This window comes from Athene noctua, chromosome 7, assembly GCF_965140245.1.
Source record: "Athene noctua chromosome 7, bAthNoc1.hap1.1, whole genome shotgun sequence".
Classification (NCBI taxonomy): Eukaryota; Metazoa; Chordata; class Aves; order Strigiformes; family Strigidae; genus Athene; species Athene noctua.
Window position 1 is genome coordinate 18,877,879 of NC_134043.1, and position 13,439 is coordinate 18,891,317.

The 13,439-nt window shown below is 36.7% G+C and overlaps 1 protein-coding gene across 1 annotated transcript in view; it reads right to left on the bottom strand.

The window, feature by feature from the left end:
- Positions 1 to 1,353: 1,353 nt before the first annotated feature.
- Positions 1,354 to 13,439, bottom strand: part of ITGB6 (integrin subunit beta 6) — a 49,302-nt gene continuing 37,216 nt past the window's right edge. The window contains exons 15-18 of the mRNA XM_074910235.1: positions 11,159 to 11,256; positions 6,224 to 6,343; positions 3,994 to 4,160; positions 1,354 to 2,126 (exon numbers count right to left, since the gene is read on the bottom strand). Coding sequence (XP_074766336.1) covers positions 2,025 to 2,126; positions 3,994 to 4,160; positions 6,224 to 6,343; positions 11,159 to 11,256 — 487 coding nt within the window. The 3' untranslated portion in view covers positions 1,354 to 2,024. The remainder of the gene's footprint in view (positions 2,127 to 3,993; positions 4,161 to 6,223; positions 6,344 to 11,158; positions 11,257 to 13,439) is intronic.

A 13,439-nucleotide genomic window follows, 5' to 3' on the forward strand; every position in this document is an offset into this window, starting at 1 on the left:
TTTGGTCTCACATGTAACTTGTGCTGACATCTATGGGAGTCTAGTGGCTGGAAGGGCTGCAGATACAAGCCTTTGTCTGTGCACACTTTCCATGATGAGATATACAGGAATACTGAAGAGTACAGATGTGAACCTGTAATTAATCTGTTCCTGTTTAATGACAGCCATCATTTCCTTCACACTGCAGTAATTTTATATTGAATATGTGGGTATAGGAACACCTTCTCTCCAAAGGCATCTGATACTGTTTATTTCTCTTTGCACAGAAATATATACTATAGGTTCTAATCCACTAATAGACAATATTAACCAGATTGTGTAAACAAGACAATCTTTGTAAACCAAAACTAATAGTTTCACTGAAACTAGATCCTCATCTGTAGCCATTGACTCCAGTAGGCTTTGGATCAGGCCCTAAAACAGGCATGGGTCAGAGACAGCTAATAAATCAGTCTCGCATCCAGAAACTGTAGAGGATATAGAGACTGAAGTTGCACAGACTTTTAAATATTTATTACAAAATGGGCATTGAGTATTTTAGATCAAATATATGATTTACCATGGGGAATGTATGTATTTGTCTGTGACTGTTTTGATGATGTACTTTTGATTTCTAAGTCTTTTGTAAGTACATTTACGTTCCAGAGTACTAAAAATTACAAAGGAAAAGAGATATTAAAAAGTAAAGTACATTATTAGCTGAAAATAGCTCAATGTCATTGTTTATGCCAGCACGTTAGCTGCTTCTGTTGTTGTTTTTTGGGTTTTTTTTAGCTAGTGCTATGCATGATAACAGCATTACAATTTAAGAATTTATGGCAAGTCATTAGTAAGTAGCTAAAGCTGAGATTTAAAAATTGTCATTCATGTCATGGAAATCAATATGAGGTGGAATCCATAGATCTATTTGTTGCTTACTTTGAAAAAAAAGCCAAACCCAACAAATGGCTCAAAAGAGCTGAATACATTATTTCACACATGAATAAATGGTTTGACTGATGGGCATTGAAAGAACCTCACAATTTTGGATATATCAACAAAAGAGCACTGTCATTGTGTGCAATACTGAATCTTTGTGCACAAACTTTTCCTGCGTGTAAAGGGCTCCTGCAACAGTTCATGTAATGGTCCAGCATTCGAGGTGTATTCTGAGTCCCTGAACAGGATGTAAATGGTGCAATGGGGTTCTGGTAATCTTCTGGTTTAAAGTTTTTTTACAGTAGTCTCTAATTTACAAATATTTCTCTTTTGCTCTGGATCCTCTCTACTAGAATTTAAAGGGAGGGAAAAAAAAAAAAAAAAAAAAGCAGTCTATGCCTGGAACAGTAAACAGCTCTGCAAGTGAGTAAGGACTTGATTTAGTTTTCCCTGAGATAAACCCAGGGTCTGGGTTCTTAAAGAACATCAAACAGCACCAAGGACAAGAGAAGAGGGAAACAGGGCAAGAAATAAGAATTAGAGAGGAGATGTTTCTGTATACCTTAAATACACGGAAGTTAGGCAACAACGCTACTTGTTTCTGATGGAAAACTATTCAGTCACACAGGTGGTATGAAGAACCTCTAACCTCAATAGTTTAAGCAGCTTTCATGAAAAAAAAAATCTTATTAAATGTAAACCAGCCCACCAAATAGACTGGTACAAATATATTCATTCCTAAACAAAAATGTATGGGATTGTGTGTATGAACAATGTAGTGTATAGCCCACTGTATATATCTAATTTCACAAAAATAGGCTTACATATGATAATTTTTAATTCTCAGTATTAAGGAGAAAATTAAAAATGTCCATTATGCTATTTTTTTAAGATGGGGTTTTAATGTTAAATGGGTTTTTTCCCATTTTTCTACTCACTTTTGCCACTAATTTGTTATCTATAACTTTCCCAACACAACATACATATTCTCTAACAGAATGATTATACCACTGCAACGTGCAAACAAATATCACATAACCAGCTGAGAAGAAACAAGTGTTTTTAGATTTCCTGCCAGTAGAACTATGTTTGTAGTGTCAGAGTTGCTAATAGGAATCTGCAGCCATTTCCCCTTTTTGCTTTTCTTGGTTCTTGTAAGTTACATTTTTAAAAGTGGTTGTTGAGCCTCTGTACAGTGGATTTGTTTCCTAAAAAAACAAACAAAAACAGAAGAGATGGGAGTCATGCAATGTTTAACTCATCTCCCCATTGCTTCAGCTGCAAGCAGATGTAGCTGCACACCACTGCCTTGAGCATACATCTTCAGCAAAGGGACCATTTTGGTCCATGATTCCTGACCCAGCATTATGATGCAGGTTGTACATGCACCAGCGAGTATCATTCTGCTTCCCAGTGTGCAGAAGAAGTTGACTTGTACTCTACTTCATGAGAAGCTCGGGCCAGACATCTGCCTGTCCCAGCAATGAGTTCCCAACAGAAAGCAATGCAGGCTACCCGTGGAAAAGCTGACACACATTTCAGAAACCTCCTGGGTCAGAGGGGATGTCCTCCTTCTACAGGTTTCTCTACAGACATGCTGAATCCATGCAAACTTTTACCATCCACAATATCTTTGGAAATAAATCATATGCCCTAAGCAGGTGTTGTGTAATGATGTCTTTTGGTGTCTTTGGAGCCTGCTATCTCATCATTCTTGTATGGACAAGTCAGTGAACAAACGTCCCATCTTCAGTTTCCCCAGTCATAATTTTATAGTCAAGTAACACACCCTCCTCCTGCTATTTCTTCTCCCTAGTGAGGATTTTTGGTCTACTCTTTGTACAGAAGTAGTTTTGCATCTTTAATTATTTTTGAAAAGCCTTCAGTAGCTCACTTATATTCCAAGCCTCTGAAATTCAGACTTGTCCGTATGAGGCAGCACAAACCAGTCTAGGGTCAGGAATGTGCTTCACTTCATACCTGCCTCCTAGATTAAAGTAATGTACATCATCAAACAACGCTTTATCAAATATGTCTGATATAATATGTGTATCAAATGTTATGGCTGGACCATTGTAAAAGCATAGAGAGTGTCTCAGCAGTGACATGTGACTTGTCACGGTCCTCTTGCTTGAGCCACACTGGGACAAGGACAAGTACCACCTGGGATTTTAATCCTGGCTTCTCATCATTCACTTCCTATCATTTCCTCTTGTGACAGAAAATAAAATTAAAATGCTTCTACCAAGTGTATCATTCTCTTCTCTCTTACCATATGTAGCCTCCCGAAGGATTAAGAAAACATTCTCAGGTGGCCTTGCCTGGTAGTAACTGTTTTTCCTATCTCAAAACTGAAAGGCCAGCAGTGTCCATTCTTGCAGAAATGTTGCAATCCCAGGGTTTTATACGAGAATGGAGCCGGGTGAATGGCAGCATATTGCCTGCCTTCCTGACAGCCACTAGAAATGCTTACTCAACATGCTTTTTTCCAAAGAGTCTCAGAAGTCTTAAAGCTTTTGCAGAAGAGCAAAAAAGTCAAGGGCAGAAAGGAAAGAAGAAAAGGGAACATGTGGTATAAGATTGCATTAGACATCCACAAGCTATAGATAGAAGTTAAGGCCTGAATTTCTCTGGCCTTTTACCTATATTTTGGATAGTTTACATTCATTGTTCCTCTGCGTGGGCTCTCATCATGACAGAGGCCATCAGTAATCTCTTTCCTAAAACGGACTTTGTGTCTGGGAAGAGGGGCACACCTCTGGTAATTACATAGGCAGCACACAAATTTGCTAAAACTAATCAAAGGCAAGGTACTAATTAAAAAAACCTAATAAAAAAAATGTTATCTACACACTTTTACACATGGAAGAAATTAAATTAGGAGACCAAACTCTAGCTAATTTTCACCCCTAAAATATTGTAATTTTACTGTCTAGAATAATAAATGTAGTGAAAACCTACCAGTAATATCTATCACTTTAAAAGAACAAAACCAGGATACAGAATTTTAAGGACAGTTGTGCATCATGCAACCGACTTAAAGAACTTCATATAAAATCAATGCAATTAACGTACCGTTTGCCATTTAACTTTTGATTTTTCTGCTTCAAACTTGGCCACCTCTTTCCGGTCCTGAAGTGACACCAGTAATTTCCATATACAAAGTAAAACAATGCCAATGAGAAGTATAGCAAGAGTGACGCCCACTATTATCATTGGGATATTTGGAAGCTGTGGACAATCTGTGGAAACAAAACCAATTATGACTGTGGATATACAATCAATAAATTTTAAGCAATTAAAAACAGCCAAGAGGCATGCTTAGCTTCTCATACATTGTGAGCTGTGCATGCCTTTTTCTTCAAGTCTATGTTATTTTCCTCCTGCTAGCTTGCTAAAGGGTTTGTGAAACTGGCTGAAAAATATTGCATTAAAATGTTAAAAAAATTAACTGCTAAATTCTTCCACTGCTCTTTTACCATGTTGATTAGCAGCTGCTGGATACAGACACAGATTTTGAAAAGTTATAAAATTATCTGCAGATCTGTGTCAATAGAATTCTAAAAAACAGGGCTGAGTTGACAAGATTATGAATGTTACAAGTTACGGCTGAAGCTCTACTTCAATTAATTGATATTCAGTGTGTTGCAGAGGAAAAGATTCTAGCAAGATCTGTATCAAGCTAAAGTCACCAATGATCTTGAGAAAATAGACAAAACTACATTTCAACCATGAAAACAATGAGGAAAAAAAATCCATTAGACTTGCTGAAAACATTGGACTGAAGAATTTGAAGGAATTTTGAATTTCAAGTTCTGTAATAAATTTTATCATGCAATATTTCAGAGAGTCAAAATTGAAACTGAAGTTTTTGCTTTACCAAAACAGAAAAAAAGTTTGATTATTTTAATATTAAGAAGTATTGCTCATGGAAGTTGGGGAATGCTACTATTTTACAAAATTTTCCGCTGAAACATGGTTTAAGGACATTGAAAAATTCAGTTCAGTTTGGTTTGAGCAGTGGGTTAATTCTATTACTGGGTTACTGGTGCCATGATTTCCATTCCGTAATCAATGTCTACAACATTTCTGAAAGTTTCATCTCAGGCCACATTCACATGCATTGCAGCCACCACAGCACAATAGTTTCAAGGCCCAGGACCAGAACAACAGATGACAACAAAACTGGTTATTGTAGAGTTGGAGGACCACTACATGGCATTTAATGAACTGTGCCTTCCTTAAGGAACTTCTTTTTTTTTTTTTTTCTTTTCTTTTTTTTTTAAAATCTACTTAAAATGCATAGTAAATGTATTTAGTAAAGAGAAAATGTTACACTTATATTCCTGAGTCTTAGGGCTGTAGTTTACAAAGGGATGCACATCTTTAGTACTAGCTTTGTTACAACCATCTTTGCTATTACTTTGTAATAGTAACCTACACAAAACCAGACTACTCCTCTTATGGTAGAAGCTGCATTTTTGCACAGTGAAATCACTTTGATTCTCACATGTATGCTAGACAAAGGCTACACAAAGGGTTAATAAATGCCATTTCTGCCAACAGAACAAGGTTACAAATCTGCATTAGCTTTCCTTAAAACATAACTGACGCTTAGTACTGAGACACTGGGTGTGTCACAAAAAAGAAGAATAATTTTTATTGCCTGGAAAATGAACTGTTTCACAGCTGAAAAGTGGTGTCTGTGTTCTCTCCTGCCCGACATGATTAGGAGCTTTAATGAAAAATCAGTAGTGAAACAAGAGTAAATAAAGAAGTAATATTAAATGAAAGGATATAAAGAGGTCTGTTGAATACCTGTTATTGATGCAAATTAATGATAAACTAAAGCTTAATGATACTGCAATGTATTGTAAATGTATTTTAGAATCTAGAATGTAATTGTAAATATATTTTAGAATTTCATCAGGCATACCCAATCGGATAGTCTTTTGGATATTTGTCCATCTATGAAATATAAGTAACTTCAAAGTGAATTATAGTTTTCTAATATAATGCAAATGACATTTGGTATCATCATCTTGGAACTGCAAAGGACTTTAGAAAAATTGACTTACTCTTGCAGCCCAGATATAATTCAGTCCATCTTAAATGAAATGCCAAGTTTTTATTTTACTACTGCACTAAATAAGAACTTGAGGAGGTGCTCTTTTGGCTGGGCAGAGGAGAGCTACAAACACAATGAGGTGCAGTGCTGCTTAAAAGAGCTCAGCTTCTAGATAGCTCACCCTGCCTGTGTTTTAAAAACAGATTTCACATAGAAAAAGCAATATTCACTGCTTACCTTTCTGTTCTATGCTGTGAATGACCGTCCTTCCCTGTTCATCCATAGCCAGTAGAAACATGGTTATACATTCATTTTCCCCCTGCAAAGAGCAGGGAATGGATTTATCCTCTGAATAATCTGCAGGGGGAGGGAAGAAAAGTAATTCATCAGATCAAGGGAAATTTAACATGGAATAACAAGAGAGACTGCTGGCATCATGTTTGTCACAGCCTCGTCTGTGGATAGTAAAGAGTGAAAGACAAAAGCAGAAACACCCTCAAGAATTTCTACTAAATTTAATGACTTTCCTTCCAACCCAAGGTTTGTTTTATTTCTGATTTTTCACTTACATTCTGAAGAACCGATCCAGGTATTGTCAATCTGCACTGACCATCTCATGCACCTTATTAATCTAGTGTACTGTGAATGTCAATGAATTGGAAGTGCTTCCAAGATGCTTAACCACCAGCTGTCTAGGAAATGTAATAGTCCCCAATTATAGGACAAAGTAAACAGTATGTTCTCTTTGGTTTACAGCTACTCTTTCTGTGTCTAGATTATATTTCAGAAGTAGATATCCATACATCAAACAGCAATGGATACTCTTAGAAGGTCTGCTGTTTATTTCTTCCACAATAGCCCTCTCAAAGAATAGCGTGTCCAGTACTGTCACAGCAGTAAATACAGATTAAAAACAGAAAGCTGCGATTCTGGGGTATTTGTAATGTGATTCCAGGGAAGCAGATAAAAAATGTCTGCCCCCATTTATTTGACTCTTCATTTAATATAGATCTGCACAAAAACTTAATTCTTTTAGTTTTCCAGATGATTCCTAACTCGGAAACCTTTTCTGCTGAGAAAAGTTCATTCAAAGGGAAGAGGGAGACAGGAGGAAGCTGTCTGTGAGGACAATATAAAGCAAATAAGAAGACTGAAAATTGAGACTACAGATCCAGAGCCAGAAATGAAGTCATTTGGAGCATAAGCATTATATAATATTTTTACAGAGTAAAAATATCTGACCTTATAACTTATGCCACATCTGGGGCTGAACGCCATTATGTTTCCATATAACCCATGATTAGAATAGCATTGGAAATCTAGGTATGCTTTTCAATACATTTTTAGAAAAACTTCTTAGGTTTTATTTTTAGAGGTTAAAAAAAAAACAGTAAGCTTCTCAAAATTTCTTTAAAAATTATTGTCACCCTCCATTATTTCTTACCTGTTCAAAACTTACTGAAATTTCATAAGGAACAGTGCCAAACATCTTAAGTCCTCAAACTTTAATATGAAGACTAATGAAATATAAAGTAAGAATCAAACAGGAATATAGATTTTAAAGAAACCTGCGGTACATAAATAAATGTTCACTTTTTTCTTTTTTTTTTGTTTTCTTCCATATTTCTTATTATCATAAGGTTTGGTCTTATAGAGAACACTATTTAACACCACAGAAAATACAAAAGTATAAACAGTTGACTACCCTACAGTCCTTTTCTCTGCTTGTTATAAAAAGAGAATCACATCTGGTTGGATTCTAATGAAAACATGGTCTTGATTTGTGATAACCTTGTATTTAACCTGTTGCCTGTCCTTGGTGGTAGAGCAATGTGATATCTATCAAGGTGACAGGCAGACAAGACTTGCTGATATAACAAGATTTGGTTTTGTTAGCAGGGCCACAAACTGCAGACTGAATGTACTGAATTAATGGCACTCATTGCCAGGTCACAGTTCCAGTAACACTGTCGCAAGTTTTGCAATATTTGTTGTTTCCCAACTCTTTTAAGCAAGCAGATCCAAAGAATATTAGCCTGCTTTTTTTTTTTTTTTTAAAAAAAAAAAAAAAGAGGAGGAAAAGGCTAGTTGTTAGCTATTCTGAAGGTAGAGAAAAACTTTCCGTCATATTCCAGATATCATCCAGAAGGCAGTAACTGAAAATATATTCTTTTTAAAATGTAGCTTTAAATTTAATGTTATAATTTGAGACCAAAGGGAGCAGAAATCTGATTATGTGCAAGGATGTAGAAATGAAAGCAGAGATGGCAGTTCAAGCTATTCACAGCCCAGCTTATGCTTAGTATTTTTATTTCTTTGATGTTATTTTTAGGATGAGGGATCACTAAAAGAGACTACTACATAGATTATTTTCAGTTCATTGCACAAAAATTTGTCTAGGCAGATAAACTCCTGTAATTTACACCTGTGTAATTTTCTGTGTTCTGCAGTGAATCATCATGCTTTTCCCACTTCTGCCTGCAGCTTAATTCCATTAATTTGAATGGTATTTTAAATCACTGGAGTGACACTGAAAGAAGAATTGGGTAACAGTGGCAAGCTGGAGCCTCGAAATGCAAAAGCCTGTTTCCTAAACAGATCCTTCCATAAAAGATTCAGCAAAATTCTGACTACAGATTTAAATGTCATTATGCCATTTCTTGTTTGTCTTTTGCTCAATAAACTGCTTTTTTTGAACAGTTTCATCTCACTTGAGACAGAACAGAGCAGCGTTGATATAGAGGATTTTTCAGGCTGCAGCATCCACTTTGTTGCTACACTGGGAATTTGTGTGGTGTCAACGCGGTGGAGTAGGAAAAACTGTTTCTCTAAGGAAAGTGTAACTGTCCCTGTTGGCCTTGAGGCAGGAGCAGCCTGGTGCCTGGTGGGTGGGGTGATGGCAGGAGCACAGGGAATTGTGGTTCCTCCTGGGTAATGAGTAGACCAACAAGGGCTCATCTTACAGACATCTGGCAAAGGGGGGATTAGTCCAATTTAATATTCAAATATTAAAAATTGATGAAAATAAATATTCAGAAGTGATGCCTGCCATGGAGATAAGCCCAGTAAATGTGAAGCCACCAGCACCTCCAGAGCTGCTGTGCCATCCCGTGCCCTGCTGGGTCCCAGGCAGAGAGGCCACCCATGCCAGCCACACTGGTGACCCTGCTGCTGGGGATCAGGAAGAGAAACACCCAGCACCCACAGAGCTGAAGCAGAGGAGCAGAAAAGCACAGCTCAGAGGCTAAAATAGGCATTCCCAGGAAACAGGAAAATGTAAAGCCTAAGCTTTTTTTATTGCTCCACAGTTCCAGTCATTGTGTTGCAACATACACATGAAAAAGAGAAAGTAAATCTTGGAAATGCTAATATTTTATTTAACCTAGAGATATTTCTAGTTTTCAAAAAGCCTTGAAGCATTAAAAAAGCTGAAATATAAACTAGAGAAAAGTATGCTACCATGTGAAGTTGCTTAATAGTATGTCTTAAATATTATGTGGTGGTCTAGTTATACCACCTTCAAATTTTTTTTTCTTTAGGTAATACAGTTTTGATTTTAGGATTTTTTTAAATTATTACTTTGAATACTATTTTTTTCCTCCCAGGACTTCTTAATGAGACTATCTGCATGCCAAAACAAATCCTTTGAGCTATTGCACAAGCATTTAAGAAGAAACACAGTATGCAACATCTTCTTTTCTTTTTCTTTTTCTTTTTCTTTTTCTTTTTCTTTTTCTTTTTCTTTTTCGAGGGGTTAGGATGGGAACAGTTATCCAGCCTGTTGGATTGAACAGTTGCTGTAGCTGCTGCAAATAAATTTTAAATCTAAAGAAGCAGCTGACAGTCCCAATCAGGGAAGCACAGGACATGAAAAAAAGGAAATAAACAGGAACAGGAGATGATGTTGTTATGCTCATATTCCTGTGACCTCTATGTATGTGAACAGAGCCATATAAATGACTGTTTCTGCTCTTGATTAGTATTAATTATATTTGAAAACAGAATGTCTTATGCATTCCTAGCTACAAATATCTGCCATCTGGCAATAGCTTACTAATAGTCTACTAACTACAGTTAGTTTACTAACTACAGAGATACAATAAAAGTGCCTAAATGTTTTTGAAGCTTGTAAAGACATTTTATATTTATAAACAAATACTGATGTCTAGAAAGGCAAAACATGATAATAATTCTAATAAAAATACAAAATTAGAATTAGCTTTCCTCACAAGGGCAATATTTGCAATTTTGAACTCTGTATTATGGAGTAGTGTCATAAAAAAAAAAAAATGTAGCTTTGTTGGAAAGATGTACATTAGTGAAATTTCTGCATGCATGCAGCTCCAGATGGGCTTCCAACTGTTTACAGACACAAACCTTAGATGTGCATACAGCATTCCGGATTGTCATCCTAATTCTTATATTTGTCTTATTTAATGCTTATGGTACATCTGTGATGTGGATATAATGTACCTGTGTCCTGCCTCACCTAACAATTGTATTTTGCTACATGATTTGGACTAGAATTGCCATTAGAATAAATACAGACTGCCTACTGAACAGACAAGCACCTTCCTCTACAGGAAAGATGCACTATTTAATTTAAATTTTTTCCTTAGAGTACTATTTTATTCAAGCTTAATTCCTATTTCAGAAATTCCCACTGATGAAGGGCAGTTTTGAATTAAAATGAGCAACTGAAAGATGTGCTTAGCCTTTAGACTACTAGAAATGTCTTTGCCACAGGATAAAGGGCTGTGTCTAGGTGACGACTGTAACCAAGAGTCTGCATAAGGACTGGAGTAAGATTTTCCATTTGTGTGGTAGAAGAAGCCACACTGGAACTCATGGTACAGGCGTGACAAACTCAGGGGCTTTCATCAGCCACTGATTTGCAGGGACTGATATTTATTAAATTCTATACTTTCTTACATAAACTGATTAGAAAGTAGGCATGATCCAATGAGTTAATTAACCTGGAAGGGTAATACCAGCCCTGATCTGCATTTCCTACTCTACCACAAAAGAAACGCAGACAGACAACAATTGCCTTATGAGCCTTAATATAATTCCACAGCAGAAAAACAAGGCTACTTTCAAATATAAAATTACTGAAAGTGGAAACTCTCACTAATTTCACACACATAGAAATGGAAGACTGGGTATACAAACCCTTTGTGGTGCTGACAGTTGCATCAACCAATTTGCATTTTTCACTGCATTCTCCCGGTGACTTGTCATTAGAAGCCAAGTGACATTCCACACAGCTCCTGTGCAAAATAATTCAGCAGCTCATCAATCTCAGCCTGTCGCAAAGCAACAATATGAAAGCCAGTGCCTATGCATCTGCACTTTAAAAAGAAGCTAAACAAAAGGTCTTGTGCTATGGATACAGTAGTTCTCAGAAATATGATAGGTATTGCCACCAAAAAAAAGCCCAACCAAAACAAACACCCCACCTGAATAAGGTATTGTGGATATGCTCTCTCTTGTCCTCTTTTCTCTCACAGCTTATTAGCTACCAGACACAACCCCAGGCAACATTATTCATGTAGGTCTATCAAAGACATGGGGTTACTCACACATAACATTCATTTTCAAATTAAATATTCTGAACTAAGCTCCCACTAAATACCAGCCAAAGGAACGTCTATCAGATGAACAATATCTGAAATTGACTTCAGAGAGATCAAGCTGGGGCACCAAGTCTAGGTCTTCCTTTGTTGAACGTCTATTGAATAATGTATTAAAACACTATTCAGGTGTCTCAGCAGATGTCTCTTGAATGTGATTACTTGTCTCAGGAATCACTTACTTAGATCCTAATTATACTAATGCAATTTACTGGGAAATTATTTACTTTATTTAATGGTGGAATGACTGAAATATTATTTAAAAACATAGAGTCTAAACCAATTCCTTTAGAAGTCTCTGAAAATCTTCCAAGAAATTCAATGAAGATTTTAATAAATCCAGATTTTCTTCATGGAAAAAGGAAACAATGAACAGACTTCATATATGAAAATTTTTGATGCAAAACATATCTTGCTGATTCTTCACAAATAGCTTCAGCTGGATTGAGGGGCTGAGACTCTGGGAAGCAGCCCGAAGGAACAACTGCTTAAAGAAAAGAGAACTGCAACAAAACATCCCCCCAAAACCTGGCCATCTCCTGTTGCACTGAGTTACATATATCCATGGGAATATGCTGAGGCTGTTGAGATTATCTTCACAGGATGAAGATGACCTTATCACTTGCTCTGGAGATGGCAAATAGTAAAAGCAAGCAGGTAATGGGATAGCCTCTATCTCAGGAAGACAAATTCAGTGTTGTTGGTGTTTTTGTCATATTTGCCATGTTTCTCATACTACCACTCTTTTTCTCAGCTGCCTAGCCATTGATCTCCATGCCCTCTGACCTGGTCTTTCAGCTCTCTCGGTTATCCTACCCAGGTATTCCCAACGTTCTCTCTCTTTTGGCTTTCCCTGCCCTGTGGCTGAGCAGGGGAAGACACTGAAACAGAGAGAAAAGATCCAACACTGCATATAATATACATGTTTAAATAGGCTAATGTAATGCCCATCGTGTAACTTTATATTTCTTATTCTCTGCCAAATTGGGCAGAGCAAAGCAGCAGTATTGTCCCCTGTGTTTCGAGCAGTTGCACGCAGAAGTTTTCTTTACTTAAATCTTTTAACAAACAGATAGGCTCGCTTTTGTAGGTAAAATTTGGCACTAACATAAATGATGATTTAATCACATGCCATAGAATACCTTCTTATCTTAGATACAGTGTAGACTGCAACAGCAGGCATGAAAATACAGTGGCAGAACGCTGGTATGGAAGAGATATGGACCTCAACTCTAAATAAATAGACATGACATCATCACAAAACATTAATGCAACTTACGCTGGCTTGGTGCTCAGCAAGCAAAGCTGAGGTCATTAATAACATATATTCTGTTAAACCTAATTCAGCTTCTAGCTTAAATTTCTACTGAAGACTGCTCATTCTGGACTGACTATAGCCCTGCAAGAGCTCACATAATACAAGCACAAATATGGGTGTACTTAGAGTGGTCAGCTTTACGTCATACATATTTTTGGTTGCTTTTCCTATTGTGCACTGTAGCATACACCACGCATCACAGCAGAGAAGCTGCATAAATTTTGTATGCTCAGTGAACAGAAGACATTTCACTATTTACAATCAATTTATCATCAGCTTATACATGACATACAGCTGCCCACTGATTTCATCCCCAGACTATGACCTAGTTTATCATAGTTAGGCCTTTTTAATTCAGGCAAGCTTAAGTGAATTTGGACTGTGAATTTGTACGTGTAAAGCTTGAGCAGACAGCATGACCTTATTAATTCATATGCATGAGAATGGTAATACAAATGCCAATTTTTTCTGTGAGTCCTCATTTTTGCTGTAGCAGCTATGC